The sequence below is a fragment of the Salvia hispanica genome, chromosome 1 (assembly GCF_023119035.1).
Source record: "Salvia hispanica cultivar TCC Black 2014 chromosome 1, UniMelb_Shisp_WGS_1.0, whole genome shotgun sequence".
NCBI lineage: Eukaryota > Viridiplantae > Streptophyta > Magnoliopsida > Lamiales > Lamiaceae > Salvia > Salvia hispanica.
In genome coordinates, this window is record NC_062965.1 from 20,463,684 (window position 1) to 20,484,042 (window position 20,359).

The 20,359-nt window shown below is 38.2% G+C and overlaps 5 protein-coding genes across 6 annotated transcripts; 3 read left to right on the forward strand and 2 right to left on the reverse strand.

The window, feature by feature from the left end:
* The first annotated feature begins 3,564 nt into the window (after positions 1–3,564).
* LOC125217671 (cysteine proteinase inhibitor 1-like) lies at positions 3,565–4,724 on the forward strand. Its single transcript, XM_048119194.1, has 2 exons — positions 3,565–3,850; positions 4,319–4,724. The coding sequence occupies exons 1-2, from the start codon at positions 3,624–3,626 to the stop codon at positions 4,596–4,598; spliced, it is 507 nt and encodes a 168-aa protein (XP_047975151.1). The 5' UTR covers positions 3,565–3,623; the 3' UTR covers positions 4,599–4,724.
* Positions 4,725–7,032: 2,308 nt separating this feature from the next.
* LOC125213659 (photosystem II 5 kDa protein, chloroplastic-like) lies at positions 7,033–7,479 on the forward strand. The gene has a single exon (XM_048114321.1). The coding sequence runs from the start codon at positions 7,079–7,081 to the stop codon at positions 7,379–7,381; it is 303 nt and encodes a 100-aa protein (XP_047970278.1). The 5' UTR covers positions 7,033–7,078; the 3' UTR covers positions 7,382–7,479.
* A 1,951-nt stretch (positions 7,480–9,430) lies between these two features.
* On the forward strand, positions 9,431–13,713 carry LOC125205906 (putative late blight resistance protein homolog R1A-10). Of its 2 annotated transcripts, XM_048105113.1 has the most exons (3): positions 9,431–9,476; positions 9,927–12,672; positions 12,911–13,713. In XM_048105113.1, the coding sequence occupies exons 2-3, from the start codon at positions 9,986–9,988 to the stop codon at positions 13,560–13,562; spliced, it is 3,339 nt and encodes a 1,112-aa protein (XP_047961070.1). In that variant the 5' UTR covers positions 9,431–9,476; positions 9,927–9,985; the 3' UTR covers positions 13,563–13,713. The 2 variants fall into 2 exon arrangements, with proteins under 2 accessions (XP_047961070.1, XP_047961060.1); XM_048105103.1 differs by lacking the exon at positions 9,431–9,476 and having other exon boundaries at positions 9,863–12,672.
* Positions 13,714–13,753: 40 nt separating this feature from the next.
* LOC125205917 (dirigent protein 24-like) lies at positions 13,754–15,199 on the reverse strand. Its single transcript, XM_048105126.1, has one exon. The coding sequence runs from the start codon at positions 15,132–15,134 to the stop codon at positions 13,917–13,919; it is 1,218 nt and encodes a 405-aa protein (XP_047961083.1). The 5' UTR covers positions 15,135–15,199; the 3' UTR covers positions 13,754–13,916.
* Positions 15,200–16,286: 1,087 nt separating this feature from the next.
* Positions 16,287–19,915, reverse strand: LOC125219953 (leucine aminopeptidase-like). Its single transcript, XM_048122061.1, is given in 6 exon segments — positions 16,287–16,737; positions 16,952–17,278; positions 17,459–17,692; positions 17,880–18,182; positions 19,113–19,595; positions 19,598–19,915. Coding segments are annotated over 6 exon segments (1,839 nt in total). The 5' UTR covers positions 19,793–19,915; the 3' UTR covers positions 16,287–16,440.
* Positions 19,916–20,359: the final 444 nt, after the last annotated feature.

The following is a 20,359-nucleotide window of genomic DNA, read 5'->3' on the forward strand; positions in this document are numbered from 1 at the left end:
ATCTTCCGACTTGGTCACATAATCATTCCATCTTGGCGGTCTCTTGATCGCAAGTTTTGGGTGCCGGCTCATGGATTTCATTGCTCTCACCCGATACAAAGATTATAGCTCTAGATATAGATCGTGATCATTGTAATCTTTTTATTATTTGAGACGTAGATTAGATTCATATTTATTTTCTAAAGTTTATTTTAGTTGTTGGTTTTTTTTCAAGTCATTATTCAGAGAGTCGAACCACATATAGTTGTAATAGTATAACATTTCACACAATTATTAAAAATTAAATGTTCCATCCGTCCCACTACAGTAAAAAAATTCAATACATGTAATCTCATTTACTTTATTCTCTTTCTTATTTTACCATTATTGCTACTTTACTAGTATCTCTTATTATCTACTCTTCATTTCCTCTTTTATTCTATTTTCACTCCAATTAATATACTAAAAATCGTTAATTTTCGTACTAAAAAACTATTAGCGAAAGGAGAATAGAAAAAAAAAATATCATAGGCATTCTATAATTCATAAATAAACAGTACAAAAATTGAGTGGAGACAATTTCCCTACAGAATGCAGACACAATTTCAGAAAAGGTGCATTAGTTACAAAACAAAACGTCTTACAAAATGTGTATATCCATACAAAAATTTAGTATAGACAAATGAGGTACACCAATAATTTATTCCATCACACGTGGCACAACACAAGTGGAGCCACCTCACTTTTTCCGGATAAAATAAACGAATCACAATTGCTTGAAATCCAACTTCTAAATATAACCTAGTAGTAGTAAACAGTTAATGATAAAATCAACACACACACACACATACACATACACATACAATTGTAAAATACCTATCATTATCAATTCCAAATGGCATCATCCTTGACCATGACCGCTTTGGGCTCTGGTGGCGCCGTCGCCGCGAAGCCGGCCGCGGCCACCACCCCTTGCAGCCCGCTGGCTGTATGGGCCTCGATGGAATTGAAGAAGGCGGTGGAGAAGAGGAGCAACACTAGACGGGGCCTCATGTTGGCCGCAGTGGGCGCAGCAGTAGTGTTGTCCGTCGAGAAGGTCGCGATGGCCGACGATAAAAACACGTAAGCACCTATTTGTGGTGCATTATAAAGATTGAAATTTTGAATTGTTTGTGCTAGTCCACTTATCTATAAAAAATTTAGAAAGCTAAATGAATCTATAAATATTATTGCTACGAGAAAAAAAATGTGTGCCAAAATGTGGGCCTTTGGGCTGTTACATTGGGTCCAAGCCCAATTGAGGAGTAGTTCTGCAAAAACTGGATCAATTTAATTGGCTCTTTTTAGGCCCAAATTGACGAGTAGTCTTGCAAAAACTGGATCCATTTGCCTTAGATGGATGGACATGAAATGAAAATGTATTTCTTTTTTTGGTTTGACCACATGTGTACCGAACCAACCTTTGGCGTCCTGACTAATTTTACTCAATCAGATTTGCGAATTATTGGGTTGTTACCAAAATTTAAGTAGATTAATTTATGTTGAGTTCTTTTGAGGATTATAACTTCACTGGATTATGTATGGATTGAATACTGTTACCCAGATAAAATACAAATTCGGTCCAATATGATATTGTCGGGCTTTCCTAGAAATTGGGCTAGGTTAGGCGGGTTGACATACATCAGGCTGAAAATGGAATCCAACCCAAAATTTCATCAAACCTATCTTTGGACCCAATCCGGTCCAAATTTGATCTAGTCTGAACTGTCGGACTGGGTTTATTTTGTAAGCATTACAACATTATTATGAGTTTCAAATTCTAATTGATGTTTAACTTGTTCAAATTAAAAAGTAAAATTGTAGTTAATGAGTTTTGGTAGATTAGTTAAAATTGCTACTCCTTTTATTAGTTAATTTTAGCACTTTCTCTAGCGTATATAAGCCTATTGTTGTAGTTTGTATTTAACTTTCCTATAATGTACTAAAGTTTTAGCACAGAGTTTTTAAAAAATTGATATTTAGTGAATTAGGTGCTTATGTAATAAAGTAAATTATATAATAGATAGAATAAAGTAGAAAGAACGAAGTTATAAGAAAAAGAGTTAATTATACTCCCTCTGTCCGTGAACAAGAGTTTCATTTTTCCATTTCGGTCTGTCCGCAAATAGGAATTCCAGTTCATAATTATCATCAATAGTAAAAGGCCTCATATTCCATCAACTCATTTTATTCACGTATCATTTAAAACTAATTATATACAAGTGTAACTCATATTTCACTAACTTTCTTCCACCCACTTTTCTTAACATATCTTAAAACACGTGCTGGAAAGAAATGAGACTCCTTTTTGCAGACGGAGGAAGTACCGTAAGAGAAATGACACAACCATAAAAAAAAACGTTTTGAAATGTAAAATTGACAACTATAAAGAAACTAGGGAGTAGTAGCTTTCAATGGATTGATCTTGCTAGTATCTATTCCCATGGTAAGGGCGAAACATAGCATGTGATTTCTGCTACCATGAATAAATTTGTTTGGTACTTTTGCAGGAAATAGGTGAATAATAAAATTTTCTGGCCAAATTTTACTAACGATTATAATTGTAACAAATCAACCACCATTTAGCCACAACCAGCTTTCTTCCTTCCGCCACCATTCCACCACTACCATGACAAATTATGGTGCTATTTTTTTTTTCAATTAGGAATATGTGATACAAATATTTATTTCACATCATCTAATTTTCTTCATGAATCTAGAATAAAAAATATTATTATTTATTTTCATAAGTTGTTAAGCTTTGATTTGCTCTAGTTTGTTTTATTTCCCTATCATTTTGTACCACATATATTAGAAATATATGTAGTCCTTTATTATTATTAAGAATAATGAATGAATAAAATAATTTATCGATTATTTGTGGTTCTCTTCCATCTCCTCAAAATTGCCAAATCTCGTTTCTCCTAACTCTCTATTCTTATAATTTCTCCTATATGTGTTAATCCCAAATTAATTAATAGATTAATGGAGTACTATTTGAAGTGATTTGGTAGCTAGTCTAATATCATGTTGTAAGAATTTTAATATCTAGCTAACGTGTGTAGACAATAATATCGTCAAAATAAATTAGATCGTATATCGATTTTTTCAGATGCGTTTGGAATGTGATTAATCTGAAATTAACCCACTAACATTTATTCCCTAATTTTCTTGCTCAAAAAAAATATGGGCAGAAGGAGAATACAATAAAAATATCATTGACAAAATAATTTATAAATAAGACTTCTTTTACATAAGCATAAAAAAATTTATTGGATACAATTTTCCCACACAGATAAAGTTAGTAGGTGAGAATGTAGACACAATTTCAAAAAAGGTGCATTAATCGTAACAAAAAAAACGTGTTACAAAAGGCGTAGAGTAGAGACAATTTCACAAAAAAAATCTAATAATCCCCACCAATTATGTAAAACTACAACATAGATATTCCATCACACGTGGCACAAAACAAATGGAGCCACACACAAACACATTCACAAAATCAACACACACAAACACATTCACTTCTATATATAGCATAAACATTTCATCACAAAATCAACGTACACAAACACATTCACTTCTAAATTACCTTTCAATTCCCAATGGCATCATCCATGACCATGACCTCCTCGTTCTTTGGTGCCGCCGTCGCCGCGAAGCCGGCCGCGGCCACCACCCGTCCCAGCCAGCTGGCGGTGAGGGCCTCGATGGACTTGGAGAAGGCGGTGGAGAAGAGCAGCAACACGAGACGGGGCCTCATGTTGGCTGCGGCTAGCGCAGCAGCAGTGTCGTCCGTCGCGAAGGTCGCGATGGCGGCCGATAAAATCCCGTAAGCGCGCCTCTTTGTGCTACAATTTAGAACATTAGTAGTACTCCCTCCGTCCCATTGAAGATGACCCACTTTCCTTTTTGGTTTGTCCCAATCAAGATGACTCATTACTTAAAATGGAAATCCCTTTATCTCTACTTTATTCTCTCTCTTACTTTACTCTCTCCACTTAACACACAAAATAAAGTTGCATAAAATCCCGTGCCGCCCAAGAAAGGGGTCATCTTCCTTGGGACGGAGGGAGTACTATTTATTGTTTCGTTATAAAGAATGAAATATTGAATTTTACTTTACCTGTACCTTAAAAAAAAAACTTTATTCATTTTAGTCTGTCACTTAGAAAACTTTTTTTTAGGTGGGACCCATTCTCTTCTTCTTCGGTCCCTTTTTTTCTTTTTTTTTCTATCATTTTCTTACTTTACCAATTATTATGCATTAATACTCGACTTTTTATTTGGTAATGAGTAGGATAGCCGGTGGCTGGACGGAGGTCAAGGATCCAAGTGCACCGGAGTATTTAATACTGGCGACATTCGCGGTGTCGGAATTCAACAAACAGAATAATAAGGCCTTGACTTTGAACTCCGTGACAAGGGCTGAGACGCAGGTGGTGGCTGGTGTGAATTACAGGCTGTCGTTCTCGGCCCGGGGTGATATAAACCCGAACGCCACCTACCAGGCAGTTGTTTACTCCCAGGCCGCGCCGACATCCCTACAGCTCACTGACTTCGTGGGAATTTCTCGCTAGATTTTCCGATCGCCGGATTGTGTATCGGTTAATAAAGTGTGTGAAATAAATATCTCCACACCTTTCCAAGCCTCTATCTATATAAGGCTTTTTCATCAATAAAATTTCCCTCTTTTCTCTTGTTCATATTGGTTTCTTGGCATTTTACTAATCCAATAATGTTTGGATATGTAATTATGTATAATATGTCTTGAGTTGGACTCTCTTGATACGAATCGGGAAAGAACAGTCAAAGAAAACATAAACATGAAAACGAACCTAATTTTAGAATCGGTAACGCATCTTGCAAATGGAGCAGGATCCGATCTTATCTTCCTACTTGGTCACGGTCACGTAATCTTTCCATCTAGTCGGTCTCATGATCGCTGTAGGCTCATGGATTTCATTACTCTCACTCGATACAAAGATTATAGCTCTGGATATAGGTCGTGATCATTGTAAACTTTTTATTATTTGAGACGTACAATAGATTCACATTATTTTATTGGTTTTTTCCTAGGTCATATTTAGATAATCGAACCGCATATGGTTGTAATAGTACTATAATATTTTACAGAATTATCTTTAAATTAGATTTTCCATCGGTCCAATTATAATAGAGTCATTCCATTGCAGTTGAGTCAACTCTGACGAAATTCAATACCTTTAATCACATTTATTTTATTCTCTCTCTTACTTTAAATTTTCTCCGGTCAACTCCCACTTCAGTATCTCTTAGTACTTATCTAATGCATTCCATTTTCACTCCAAATAACCTACTACACATTTGTTGCTTAATAAAAATATCATGGAGAATCTGTCATTTATAAATAAGACTTGTTTTATAAACACATGTACAAAAATTGAGTGGTGACAATTTCCCCACACAGATAAACCTCTAAAAAACGTGTATATATCCAGACAAAAATTGAGTAGAGACAATATAAAAAAACAAAAATCAAATAAGCCCCACCATACAAATGAGGACCACCAATAATTTAATCCAACTTATAAGGTATACCATCACTCGTGGCACAAAGTGATATACATGTAAATCAAAGTAGTATGAATTTTCTATATGAATTCAAGAACTACTGCACTGATTTCTTGGTATTAGGCTTAATTTCACATAAATTAATGATCAGTGTTAATGTGCTATATGGTTGTCACCTCAATTTAAGGATAATTATGTGAATTAATATACTATTGTCTATTGCATCAAATTTGGTTTGCTATTATCGAACATTTGCTGCGCGTGCTCCGGAGTGATCAAAATTAAGAAAAGTTTTAATGTAATTTAGCAAGCTAAATGAAGCTAAGCAAATAGAGATACATTGCTACGAGAAAAATTTGTAAATGTGCGTGGGCCTATTGGTCTGTTACATTGGGTACAATCCCAAATTGACGAGTAGTTTTGCAAAACTGGATCCATTTAATTGGCTCTTTTTAGGCCCAAATTGACGAGTAGTTTTGCAAAAAACTGGATCCATTTGATTGGCTATTTTTTATTTTTCAAGTTTTGATTCTTGTTTAGGTGTATATACATGATATGAAACTGTATATCTAATACTAGTACTATATATTCAATGAATTGATATATTCTTATACTATATTTAATGTAATAGACAATTGTAGTATATTATTTCACATAATTATCCTTACCTTAAATGCTCCTTTAAATAGTAATCACTTCATCCCATAATAGATGACAACATACTTACGAAAACACGAGATTTTAGGAAATATTATTTTGTATGTTAGGTGGAGAGAGAAAATAGTATATTTATATTAATATGAGAGAGAGCTTTTTTCCAAAATAAGAAATGTGACATCTTTTGTTAGACAAACTAAAAACAAAGTGTGACATCTATTATGAGACAGAGATAGTATTTTTTGAATCATCTTATTATAGTTGAGCCAGCAAAATTCACCACATCTAATCTCTCTTTTATTTTACGTCATCTTCAATTATTTATTTTATTCATCTCCAACTTTATTATCTCTTTATTTATCTAGCTATTTTATTACCTCGCCAATTAACTCACTCAACATGTACACTATTTCTCAATATCCATATCTAAAAGGTGTATCTAAGTTATAAATGGATCAAGAGAGAATATAATAAAAATAGAATAGGCAATCTATGTTTTATAAATAAAACTTTTTTTTATATTAGTTCATGAAAATGTAGAAAAAGGAGTGTAAGCAACAAATAAATTAGTCTTATAAAATCTATACCCATACAATGATATAAAAAAAATGAGTAGAGACATTTTCACTAAAAGTTGGATAGCCTCACCATAAGAAATGAGGATCACCAATTATTTAATCCAACTTAGATACACCATCACACGTGGCACAAAACCATTGGAGCCACCTCACATTTCCGGATAGGATAAAGGATCACATTTGCATGAAACCCCATCACACATCTTTCAAATATAACACAAATAACTTATCACAAACACACAATTCTCAAATCAAATCCCTATCAATTTGCAATGGCATCATCCATGACCATGACCGCCTCGTTCTTGGGCAGCGCCGTCGCGGCTAAGCCGGCCGCGGCCACCACCCGCCGCGGCTCTCTGGCGGTGAGGGCCTCGATGGACTCGGAGGCGAAGGCGGCGGAGACCGCCAACACGAGGCGGGGCCTCGTGCTGGCGGTGGTGGCCGCAGCAGCGTCGTCTGTCGCGAAAGTCGCGATGGCCGACGAGGAGCCGAAGCGAGGAAGCATTGAGGCTAAAAAGAAGTATGCGCCTATTTGTGTTACAATGCCTACGGCTCGTATTTGTCGCAATTGAATTTGATGGTTCGATGTTAATAAGGGATTTGATGTTCGGAGAAATGATGTAAAATCGTATTCTTGTTTGATTAATTATGGTATTTTTATGATGCTTAATGTTGTTTTGTTTATGGTAGTGATTTTTTTAAATAGTTGGTATACATATATTGCTAATTATTATGGATGGATATATGGTGGACTTGGCTTTCTTTAGTGGAATAGTATTCAAATGAGAGTTTACTTTTCATTGATTTTTCCATTATAAAGTTATATATGTGGATTAGGTTTATACTATTGTATTAATCTATCTAAACTAGTTCACAAAACTTTTTTAGAGTATTTGCTAATGGATAGATTAAATCTTATTAATGTGTTTGTACTCTCTATTTCTTGTAGATGGAAAAATGTCATAGTTTATTTAGAATTTAATTAAATAGAAAAAAGATAATTAAATATATTAATTATAAGAATAAATAATTTGAGTTTAACTTAAAAGATAGTTAGATGAATATATTAACGATGATTAATTTAGTTAAAAATAGAAAATTTGATAAATAATGTGTCATAGTCCCTTTATGATTTAAGTTTCATTTTAATTTTATGCAGATTTTAATACTGTATAAAAAAATGAGTAAAAGAAATTAATGATATATATATGATTTCTATTTTTATACACTCCTATTAATTATTAATGGAATACAAGTCTATCCACCCAAAAGTTGGTCGGTAAAAGTTTGAAAAGATAAAATAAGATATTATCTCGGTGGTAAAATAAAATTGTCATCTTCCTGTGTTTTCCTATATGACATGAAAAAAGATAGAAAAATCAGATTGTCACAATTATTAATTTCATGTAAACAACCCATAATACTGCAATTACTAAATTTTGAAACACTTAATTTGATATTGCAGTATAGCATCAAAAAATTTAAACAAGTCTATTGTGAGCCGATTTATAATATATATGGGACTAACAGTTGAAAGTTGGTAGTTATCGCTAAGGCAGTACCATGAAGCCTAATACCTATATGATATCTGGTTGGAATTTCTTGGCACTAGAGCTAAGTTTGTTATATGGATGGAGTTTCTAGCTTATTATGGAATACTAAATCCTAGACTATTCTAATAATTTAATAATACAAGTTGCATGACAACTTTAATTTAATCTTCTTGAATCCTCCGGCAACTTCATCATATTTAATTGTTAATTGACATAATTTCATCTTTTCTCGACATAATTGCCCCTTTATTTCTACTTTACTAATTACATATTAAAATCTATATCAATATTATATTTTTAGAAAATTGAAAGAGTAAATTTTATAATTATCCCAAAAATTACATATTAAAATCTGTGTCAACTCCAAATAATATATTTTTATAGAATTGAAAGAGTAAATTTTATAATTATCCCAAGACTACTTGATTATGCATCCAACACCAATCAAGCTCTAGATAGATTCCTTTTTCTCAAACCACAAGACAAAACTATATTACTATATTTGCAGAAATCACATGCTATAGTTTAGTCAACCATATAGTAGTAATTTTTATATGTTTAATTTAATTTTTAATATCTCAAGAATTATGATATTTGTCATATTAATAATACAAATCAATTTGTTTTTTCTATGGTTTCAAATAAATGAATAATGTAATCAATTATTAAGAGAGAGAACTACTAGTTCTGTCCTATAATACGAGTCGTATTGGTGTGGGGGTCGACTCCTTCTACGACCACGGAGTTAACCTAATAAGTTAGTTATATATAAGAATTCTAATAAATCATTATTTGTCTATTATCCATTGCCAGTGAACATCACATTATTTGTCCGATATGAGTCATGCCAATTAGATAAGCTTAGTTATTAGAAATCTGATAAATCATCTTTGAGAAAGTGGCTAATGTGTGAAAATTTTGAACTTTTGGGCTGTTGTAGGGCTAATTAAAATAAGAAATTACGTAAATTAATAACGCAAAAGTCTGATTTCCTTATTGTATTTGTATGGTTGACCTTTAGGCAGATATACAAAAACTGTATTTTTGGGTAAAAAGGCGAAACACAAACACAAATTACTCCAAATTTCTTCCATCGTTTCAACTTTTATTTGAGGTAAATGACTAATTTTTCTTTCAGTTTCACTTTTTCACTAACTCCGTTCTACATTTCTACGTTTACACTTAATGTTTGCTTTGCAATTGATGATTTTAGTTTGAGTTTGTATCTTAAGCTTATTTGAATTTTCCCCAATTTGCTTGTATATACATTTAGTTTCCGCAATAGTTATTTGAAAAAGAGTACCGTTGTTAGTTTCTTAGATTGCATAAAACCTCAGACTCAGTTGAGTTCATCTTGTCCTAAGCTAAAATTGCAATTTTGATTTCAATTTCCAAGCAAAAATCATAAGGGAATTCATTGGCTAAGGTTTTAAGATCAGATCAACAAACTCTCCACCACCAATTATCAAATCAAATTGGCCATATTCACCATTGTTTGTTTCTTAGATTGCATAAATCCTCAGTTCCTCTTGTCCTAAGCTAAAATTGGTATTTTGATTTACAGCTTTCAAGCACTAAACATTACTGTGGGGTTTCGTTTGCGAAGGTTTTAGGATCAGAGGAATGACTACTTATGGTGCACTAATTTCCCTTCAGAACACAATTGACCATATTCTCCATTCGTCTCGTATTAGCCTGGTTGGCCACTCTATAGAAATCATTGTTGTTGCATACAAGGCGTTGCAGCCGTTGAAAGAAATTCTGGAAAGATTGGACAGCACAAGCAAGAGCAGAAGCCGGAAGAAGGTGAATGATTTGGATCTACGAATCAAAGAGAGAGTTTGGGACTTCGAAGACTTGTTGGAATCCCTCATCTCAGAGAAGATTCTTTCACAATCTAAAAGTAGTGGGGATAAAGAAAAGGATGTATTGGTATTCGCTATTGATCTACAGGGCCTACAAGGTGATGTTGGTTCCTTGATCCGGTCACTCAAGGATATGGAGGAGGAATACATTTACGAATTAGAAAATATGGCTGAAGACAACGAGGCTAGTTCCTCAATGATTGGTTTTAGTGGAACAAAGTCAAAGATGATTGGATTATGGGATGAGTTAGAAGAAGTCAAGATGAATCTTCTGCGTGAGTTTTTTGGAAAGGATGTTTTTGTACTTGTTGGAATGGCTGGCGTTGGGAAGACCATTGTTGCAAAGAAACTCTATCAGGATCCACAAATCTTGAGCCAGTTCGAGTGTCGTGCATGGGTCACAATAGGCAGAAAGCCTCGACTTAGTCAAGTTTCACAACACATTCTAGCTCAGCTCATTGATGGAGATGGAAAAGTAGGCAAAAGGAGACTGAAGGGCAAGAAATGCCTCGTTGTGTTGGACGATGTGTGGGAGAGAGAGGTGTTGGATTACTTGATAAGTAACTTACCACCAATTGAAAATGGATTTGTTCAAATCTTAGTTACTGCTCGAGATAGAAGCGGGATTATAAATATCACCTCAGAGAATGGTTTTTATAATCACCCAGACGTATTTGGTCCTACTTTCAAAGTGGTGCGGTTTTTGAGTGAAGTAGAGAGTAAGAAGCTACTATGTGAGAAGGTGTTTGGTGAACCGGATTGCCCTCATCAACTTGACAAAGCCGCAACCAAAATTGCCAAGAAATGTGAAGGTCTTCCTCTTATGATACTCGCTGTTGCTGACATCTTATCAAAATCCCATCTAAAAGATGACCCCAATTACTGGGATGAGGTTGCAGAAGAAAGAAATGCAGTCTTCAAGGATGCATACGAGGAAATAACAGAGGTATTTTTCCCAAGTTACGACTACTTACCTCAATATCTTAAAATGCCTTTTCTGTATAAGGGAGTCTTTCCTCATGGTTATGATTTCCCACCATCCAAGATCATGAATATGTTGACAGCTGAGGGCTGGTTTCTTCACACAAGCAAAAAGCAATCTTTGGAAGGATCTGTTTGGGAATGTTTGCACGAGCTTTGTACTTCTAAGAATCTTGTTTTATTCAACAAAAAGAGCATCTTTTGGCATGAGAAAACAAGTTATTGTCGCATGTATAAAATCTGTCGGCTTCATTCTACATGGCGGCATGTGTGTAGAGGAGAAGCTTCGAAGAACAAGTTTTATCAAGTCTTAAAGAAGCTTGTTGATGATGAAGATATAAAAGGCCATCGCTGCTTGTGTTTTGAAAATAATATTTTATTTGGCATCAAAGGATTTTGCAAATCTGTGGAACTGAACTATATACGCTCTGTCCTTTTTTTGGGTCCTTACCACCAATATCCAATCCCAGTAGATGTCGGTTTCAGTTTGCTTAGGGAACTAGATGCTCTTAACCTGCGTTTCTACACTTTCCCATCAGAAATTTTGGCTCTAGTCCACCTAAAGTACCTTGCTCTAACTTGCAATGGACAACTCCCTGCAACCATATCCAAACTTTTCAATCTTCGAGTCTTGATTGTCCATCCACACGTCAACATCAAACGTTTTGATGACCCCTCATACGTGCCAATACAAATATGGGATATGCAAGAGTTAGAGCACATTGAGATCTTGGGAAAGAGCCTTTTAGCCCCACATCATATTGCTTCTTTGGAAAATCTTTTGACACTTGTAGGTGTAAATGCTAATATTGGCACTATCTTGGAACTCTCCAGAAAAATTCCTAGTGTAAGGAAATTAAGAGTTCAAATCGAGCTGAGACCTCGTGATGACCATAATGACCTTCTTAGTTGCTTTCGCAGCATTTCAACTCTTGAAAGTTTGGAGACTCTGAAATGTTGTATCATAAATCCTGTGATTCAGCATGGCCATAGTGTCCCTACAACTCATAGTTCATTAATGATGCCACGTGGATTGATAAAGCTACATTTGAGTGGAATGGGTTTTCCTTGGAACCACATGGATGTCATAGGCTCTAACTTGCCATTTCTTCAAGTACTCAAATTACGATCCTATGCTTTTCTGGGTTCAAAGTGGGATGCACAAGAGGTGATTTTTCCGAGACTTGATTTTCTTCTAATTGAAGACAGTGATTTGGTATTCTTGAACTTAAGATCCACGGGCTTCCCCAAGCTCAGTTACCTAAGCATGAAACACTGCTATAAACTGAAAGAGATCTGCTGGCCGCCAGTGTCTGGTCGTAGACACAGAAAGATTGAATTAGTGGATTGCAGTCCTTCAGCTTTGAATTGTGCCCAGCAATTGCTACTGAGTCAAGATGGCATTGTTAATGTTATTGCCTCTACAACTTTTGATGAGAAGCCGGTGACTTCCGAGTTCCAAAGGTTAGTCCTGTAACTGCAAATTCATTTCTCCATCTTAATAATATTTCCAGAATTAACTGTGGAATTCCAAATTCTTATTACATCCACAATATTCTCTGGTCTAAAAATGAGGATCTCATTTCACAAGTTGAATGAGGGAGGTGTTGCTCCAATGTGTGCTTCGTTTGTAGGTTTATTTTTCTCGGAATAGTTATGCAATATGCATGCTCATACCCTATGTTTGTTTATGAATTTTCAGTTACGGAAAACCACAGACGCAATGGCCAGCCACAGACCCCATTTCATTATTTTTTTCCAGCCCTGAGTCTACAAAGCCAAAACAGTCACTGTCAATCTCAGCGACCTCTGAGCATGTGTTTTGGATTGCAGTAATCATATTCCTGACAAGTATTGCTTGGTCTTCTAAAGTTTTTTTTTCATTTGTTTTTCTTCTTATTTTGCTTTCTATGTATTTGACTCGGGAAAGCTTAATGGCGGGGTTTCATGAGGGTAGTAACAAGGATGGTAATGGAGATTTGCCCGATGGAGTAGATGAGAGGGGCAGTATTCCAGATTTGTCCGATGAAGGAGAGGGCGAGGACGGTGATGGAGATTCGGCTGATGGAGTAGAGGAGAGGGGCAGTATTCCAGATTTGTCCGATGAAGGTGAGGGCGAGGACGGTGATGGAGATTCAGCCGATGGGGTAGAGGAGAGGGGCAGTATTCCAGATTTGTCCGATGAAGGTGAGGGCGGAGACGGTGATGGAGATTCGGCCGATGGAGTAGAGGAGAGGAATGATATTCCTGATTTGATTGATGAAGGTGAGGACGAGGACGAGGACGATGGCAGTGATGGAGATTCGGCCGATGGAGGAGAGGATGATGAAGGTAAAATCTATGTGAATATGTGAAAGGAAGAGAGTAGTAGCTTTGTAAGAAATATGTGAGCTCCTAAGAAAGCGGGAAGTTATATAGACAATCATCACTTTGGATTTAGGTTGTAATAGCCACTTGTTCCATTACCTAGCCACTTGTTTAAGCATTTCTTATGTACAGTTCCTCCACCTAATTTGATAATGGAAAATAAATAGTAAAACTGAAATGCTTAAATGATAAAATTGGATAAATACAATGGAAATCACTCCAACAATAATACACAAACTTCACTTCTTACTACAGATTAATTTACACCAAATTCACTCGGAATCACAACTGAATCTTGTATGTGTTTGTGTGATACATATAGATGGATAGGGAGAGAGGATTCAAGGAGTGAGATAAACAGTGAAATGAGTGATGGTTTCAACTCCATCAGTGGTGTGCTGATCCACCTGCGGCAGAGCTTCAATGGCAGCAAATCCCTTCGCATTCTCATACTTCCCAGTCCCACCAACAACCGCAATGTGAGAGATCGGCGTCGCCGTCCGGTGCACCCCGAAGAAGCTCACCGTGTCGAAGACCTCGCCGCCGTGGAACATCACCGTCAGCGCCAGCGTGTGGCTGCTGCCGTCGCTGGAGCTCGTCAGGTAGAACCCCTGCGCCCGCCCGAGCACGGCCGACCCCAGCTCGTGCCCCGCCGTGATCTCGTTGTCCACCACTGTCACGGAGCCGAACGTCAGCTGCTGCAGCGTCAGCCCCGCCGGGAGCTGCCCCGCCGTCACGAAGGGCTGGCTGCCTCCGCCGGAGACGACGTTGTTGCCGTTGTTCTGGACGACGGTGTTTGACGGGGAGCCGTTGAGGCCGACGAGGAAGGGGAGGTTGTTGTTGTTCACCACGCCGTTGACGGTGTTGAGCGGCACGCCGCCGTTGATTGGGAAGAATTGGTTGTTGTTTTTCGAGAACGGGAGGTTGTTGGCGTCGGAGTTGGCCACGATCCCAGCCACCGCCCTGCCGGACGGGTTCGAGCCGCCGAGGATGTCGTGCATGAAAAAGGAAAACGTCGGACTACCTCCAGAAACTCCGCCGGCGCCGGCAACTCCTCCGCCGGAGGGGGTGGTTAGTGGTGGTGTGCCGGAGTTGGGGTGTTCGGGTACGGGTGCAACGACGGGGGCCGGCTCATCAGGGACCGGCGCCACCGCGGGATTGGCGGTGGGGGTGGTTAGTGGCGGTGCATCAATGGGGGCTGGTTCGTCGGAGACAGGTGTCGCCGCAGCATTGGTGGGGGGAGAGGCGGTGGTTAGCGGTGGAGCGTCAGTGTTCCCAACTTCGGGTACGGGTGCAATGACCGGGGCCGGTTCGTCTAAGACGGGTGCCGCCACATCGTTAGCGGCGGGAGAGGTGGTGGTTAGTGGCGGCACGTCGGAGTCGGGGATTGGTGTCACCGCTGCATTGGTGGCGGAGGCGACTGCAGCAGGTGTCGCCTCTGCCTCCGTGGCGGGGATGGGTATCGGGTCGGGTAATGGGGTGACATCGGTGAGGATTCGGGTTGAAGTGGCCAAAGTGGTGGCTAGCAATAGTATGGAGAGAATAAAGAGTTTAGACATCTTGATTTCAATGAAGATTGGTAGTACTATGGAATGGTGTTGGATTTGATTAGTTGATGTAGGAAGAATGAAATAATGAGGTATATATAGATTATCTAGTGTTGATGTAATGAATAAAATGGACCTAAGTGAAATGGAGTTGTTATAGGTATTTGTTTAGTTGAAGATTGTGGGCAATGGTTTCGTTGATGCACATGAGGTCACCCACTCCAAATCAGAGTTTAATTTTCTTTTACATTATTATAATTTTATACTAGTATTTCATTTGAGGTACACACATAATTGTGCCTTCAAATTGTAAACTACCAACTTCATAATATTCGATGAATGAGTTTGAAAGACATCTCTCAAGAATGTGAGATTATTATTTTAGAATATTGAAGTACTACAACTATATGTTTTTGAACTTCTATCAGTAGTAGATATAGAATTATCTAAACATTATGGATTTTAACGAATACTACTACTAAAGTCACTACTATTATCATAAAATATGGGTGAATTTTGAAACTTCTCAAGAATTAAAATCCAATCCGTTGGAAATACTGAGTCCATGAAATTAAATCATACTCTATGTAACCTTTACGGATTAATACATGACCTTTATAGAATCGAATCTATTCGAACAAAAGGAAGAAATTCAACAAAAAATTACTAACAAATGCAGGCACTAAGCACTCGACTCTAAATGTCGTCTAAGAACTTATAGAAATATCCTCTAAGAATAAGAAAATTTTAGGCGTGAACCCTAATTTTATTTGGGCGGAGGTTTCATCACTTTCATCGCAAACATTGCCTGAAACGTCGCAAACATTGCCTGAAACGACGACGTCGTTTGCAGATATTCAAAACACCATCGTTGTTTTTCCCATCCGATTAGTCCTCCTTAATTATGCGACGAGCTACGTATGAATCAATTTTCCTAAAACGTCAACTATGAAAATCTCAAATACGATCAAAGTTCATGTTATGACAGTTCTAATTCGCGAAAAAAATCCAAAAATTGATCATTGTTTGTAAAATTAGGGACCAGTAGCCCTTAAATTAACGTGTAATCTTATGTAAATTGGTGTTAAATTCCATTTTTATATGTTTTATTAGTCCTTAGTTACCTCCAATCCGTTGGAAATAATGGTCCAAACACCCAACGCATAAGAGTAAGACAATGATTTTTCATAAACATACAACAATTTGAACATTAAATTACATTACATTACACACCAATGTGCAGAAAAGGCAGTTGCCAGACATAGCAAATCCCAGAATAGAAAACATTCTTCAGCTACAGATAGACATAGAGGCCAACTTAAAAATTCTGCGAAAATATGGCCTCAACAACACCCTTAGCTATAGGGTGATAGCCCGCGCAAGCCTCGGAGAAAATCCTCCTTGCAAACATCTTCTCCCCGTCCCTTCCCGCGCCCTGGACCAGTGCTGTGTAGAGCGGCCGGAGATACTTCATCCGTCCCACTTCTTTCAGAGTTTTCTCAACCTCGTTATAGTAACTAGTGCACCTAGACACAACGGCCCGCTGAAGAAACGCAACCTTGACCTCGTAATCTCTTGATTCCGCCAGCCTGTAGCGCTTGTCCAGCGCTACTAGCTGTGATATATATGACCAACATGATAAACACACAAAGTGACTATCAGTATACGTCAGACAAGATAATAGTAAGATACGATATTATAAGATTAACCAAAATGAGATAGTTTATCAATCCCTGTGTCAGATGACTCAATTTTCCACTGACAATATTTCAATCAGTATTTCATAATAACACAAGTACGTTAAGGAGTTCTTTTTCATTTAACCGTACCTGTGAAGCTTCGACGGATTTAGGCAAATTTTCTAAGTAAAGCTCCCATTCCTGTCCTCCCCATTGCGCAACTTCGTCCTCACTTGGTATCCTACCCGACTTAAACTCGTTGGCCAACAACACGATCTTCGTATAAATTTCTGAAACGGGCTCCATTGCATCTGGAGGTATGCCAGTTCCCTCAGTCCATACTTTTAGATCAATTTGATCTTCAATCCCGGGAATATTCGCTTTCAAGAAGTCGAGAAACATGTCGGTGTCGATAGACTGGAACTTGAACTTGGCAATGTACTTTAGAAGAAACTCATCAAATGCAGGCCTCCCAATCTGTTCATAAGTTACAAACCAACACAAAATCTCAAAGAAAATACTCCTTTTTTGTCTCAGTATAGTCGAGTCATTTTTCTTTTTAGTAAAAAAACAACTCATATAATCCAGAGTACTTTATTCTCTTTCATACTTTACGAATCAGACATAATAATTGCAACAAATTAAATACGCGTTTACCTCTCTCTCAATGCGCCACAAAAACTGGAAACCCTTCTCATAGGGTACGCGAGAAGATATATCGTCCGGATCCACCCCTAGCTGGTTGGTTTTCAATTTTGTGAACTCCATTTGGTTCTTAAACCTCTCCATTTGCTCAATAAGTTCTCTCCAACCAATTCCAATGTTGAGTATGGCCCTTTCCTTTCCTTGCACAACCTCAACTATTCGCCGCTCGGCATAGGTTGTGAAACCCTGCAAACACGGGCTCAATCATAAACCCGAAGTGATGCAAACATACCACAAGAATGACCGAACTGATAGAGAAAACATTCAATATTTTTAAATAGTTTGTAACTCGAAGAACTCAAAGGGAAATAAAACAAAATTACGGAAATTAAAAATATATCATCCAACAATCCAACCAATGAGCCAATATTACCTCATTCAACCAGGCATGATCATTGCTCTTATTCGTAATCAAATTGCCCGTCCAGCTATGAGCAAGCTCGTGCGCTACGACCTGCGCCCCCGTGGCATCCCCCTTGATCAATGTCGGGGTCAAGAACGTTAGCCTCGGATTCTCCATTCCTCCATAGGGAAAACTCGGGGGCAGCACCAACAAATCGAACCTCTCCCACTCATATGGCCCGAACAACGCCTCCCCGACCTCAATCATCTCCTCCGTCCTCGCGAATTCCCTAGCCGCGGCGTCCAACACCGCGGGGACATCCTCCGAGTACACCTTGTTGGCAAATGAAACAAAAATATATATAACAATATCCCACGTCATAGTAGAGATAGAAAAAAAACACTAGTCCTCAAAAATAAGTTCTTGAACGAAATAAGAAACTGATTGACCCAAATATATGACGAATTTGGTCCAAAACATTCACTTTTTGAAAAACGGGTCATAACAAATGAAAATGCCGACCAGTTAGTCCTTTTCTTGATGGTTCCGTCAAAAAACTAACGGTCAACGCTAATTGCACAGTGGCATGACCGTTAATTTTTTGACGGAACCGTATAAAAAGGACCACTCAGACAAGGATTTCATTTGTTATAGACCTGTTTTCCAAAAAGTGAATATTTTAGACCAAAATTATATTTGGTCATATATTTAGGACTAAAATTAACCTTTACTCAATATTTATACTATTTGGCCTTTAAATATAGGTTAGTTCAATAGTGGATTGGCTCAACCATCAAAAGAAAAGGACCAATCATGTTGACCTTGAAGGGTTTCTAATAGGAAACAAAAATAATACGCTTTTTGTCCTTTAAGGTGGTGTTCGGTTTACTAGATAAAATAGTATAAAAATGTAATCTAGGATTGAGTTGTGAGATTGAATTTCATGAACCAAACACACTGCATATTTAATCCTGAAATACAATCTTGCTAACCGAACACCCCCTAAAAATAGAGTTTGGTGCGTCACGAGTTTTAATGCGATATTTGTAAAGGGATACTGGAAAAGAGAAAAGAGAGTTGAAGTAGTATTCTCGTGTTTAATTAATAAAAAGTTTTATTAAAAAGTTTCAAAATATTTCATGGACCGACAAAAATGAGAAAAATATAGTAAAAGTGAAACCATATAACTCTCATGAGCCAGTATTTTTAATTTTTTTATCACCAATTGGTATTAAAGTGGAACTGTATGGATTTCTATCATACCTTCGTCCTCGGACCAACCTCCCGAAACCCGAGCTCCCCAACTGCAAACGCGAACAAATAGGGCGGCACGGGCTGCTCCATCACAAACTCCTCCACCACCCTCCCCTCCGCACACCACAGCGCGTCATCACACGCGCCGCCGCACTCTCCTTCAACCGGCTCCCGCCGCCCCACGCGCCTGGCCGCCATGACCGCGGAGAGCTCCCGCGGGACGTTGAGCCTCGCGGCGAACCTGACCCGCGCGGCCGGCGTGTCCTGGCAGGGGAAGATGGAGCGCGCGTGGACGGCCTGGCACTGGGTGAAGACGAAGGGGTGGGACTTGTTAAACGTCTGCGGCGGCGGGAGCCACTGCAGGGCGGAGGCGGACGGCGCCGTTTTGGAGAGGATCAGGAGGTGGGACTGGTTGGAGAGGGTGAGGGTGAGGGACTGGCCGAGGATGGGGTCCGGGGAGGGGGAGAGGGAGAAGGGGATCGGGAGAGGCGGTGGACGGGGTCGATGGCGGCGGAGATGGAGAGGGAGCGGGTGTCGAGGATGAGGGGGCCGGAGTGGGGGGTGGAGAGGGAGATGAGGGCGGAGGAGGAGATGGTGGAGGAGGGGAAGTCGAAGTAGAAGGAGAGGGAGATGTGGGTGGTGAGGGGGTGGGTGGAGTCGGTGTAGGAGTGGGGGTCGATTGGAGCCATTGTGATCAGAATAGCGGCGGCGGACGGTGGCGATCGGCTGTGGGGAAGTGGTTGAAGGAGGAAATGGGAGATGAGAATTTGATGAAGAAAGGTTGTTAAGGTTTAAATATTTGGAGGGAGAGAGAGAATTTGGAAATGAAAGACAAAAAAAGGGAATAAAGTAGTTAATCCCTTGTACCACTATAATAGACTATATACCCTCATATTCCAAAAAATATACCTAATGATTAGGAGGCAAATATCATATTTTGATCCAAGAAATACTCCTTTCGTTCACCATTTAAATAGTCATTTTGACTCGACACAAATTTTAAGAAATTATTTGACTTTGTAAAGAAAAGTAAAGGGAGAAAGTGAGTGGAATGCGGGACTCATTTAAATTTTTAGTTTTATATTGGACTGAGAGGATAAAAGATTGGTGGAATGTGAGATTCGCATACTAAAAGTGGAATAAATAAATTTGTTTAATAAATCATGGACAAACCAAAATGGCAAAATAATTCTTTAAACCGTGGAGAATGGAGTAGTAATGAAATGAATTAAAATATCAAAAAAAATTATTTTTCA

Coding starts and splice junctions, on each gene's coding strand:
- LOC125205906 (XM_048105113.1), top strand. CDS start 9,986: ATGACTACTTATGGTGCACTAATTTCCCTTCAGAACACAATTGACCAT. Junction 12,673..12,910: donor GTGACTTCCGAGTTCCAAAG/GTTAGTCCTGTA, acceptor ATGAATTTTCAG/TTACGGAAAACCACAGACGC.
- LOC125205917 (XM_048105126.1), bottom strand. CDS start 15,134: ATGTCTAAACTCTTTATTCTCTCCATACTATTGCTAGCCACCACTTTG.
- LOC125213659 (XM_048114321.1), top strand. CDS start 7,079: ATGGCATCATCCATGACCATGACCGCCTCGTTCTTGGGCAGCGCCGTC.
- LOC125217671 (XM_048119194.1), top strand. CDS start 3,624: ATGGCATCATCCATGACCATGACCTCCTCGTTCTTTGGTGCCGCCGTC. Junction 3,851..4,318: donor ATGGCGGCCGATAAAATCCC/GTAAGCGCGCCT, acceptor GGTAATGAGTAG/GATAGCCGGTGGCTGGACGG.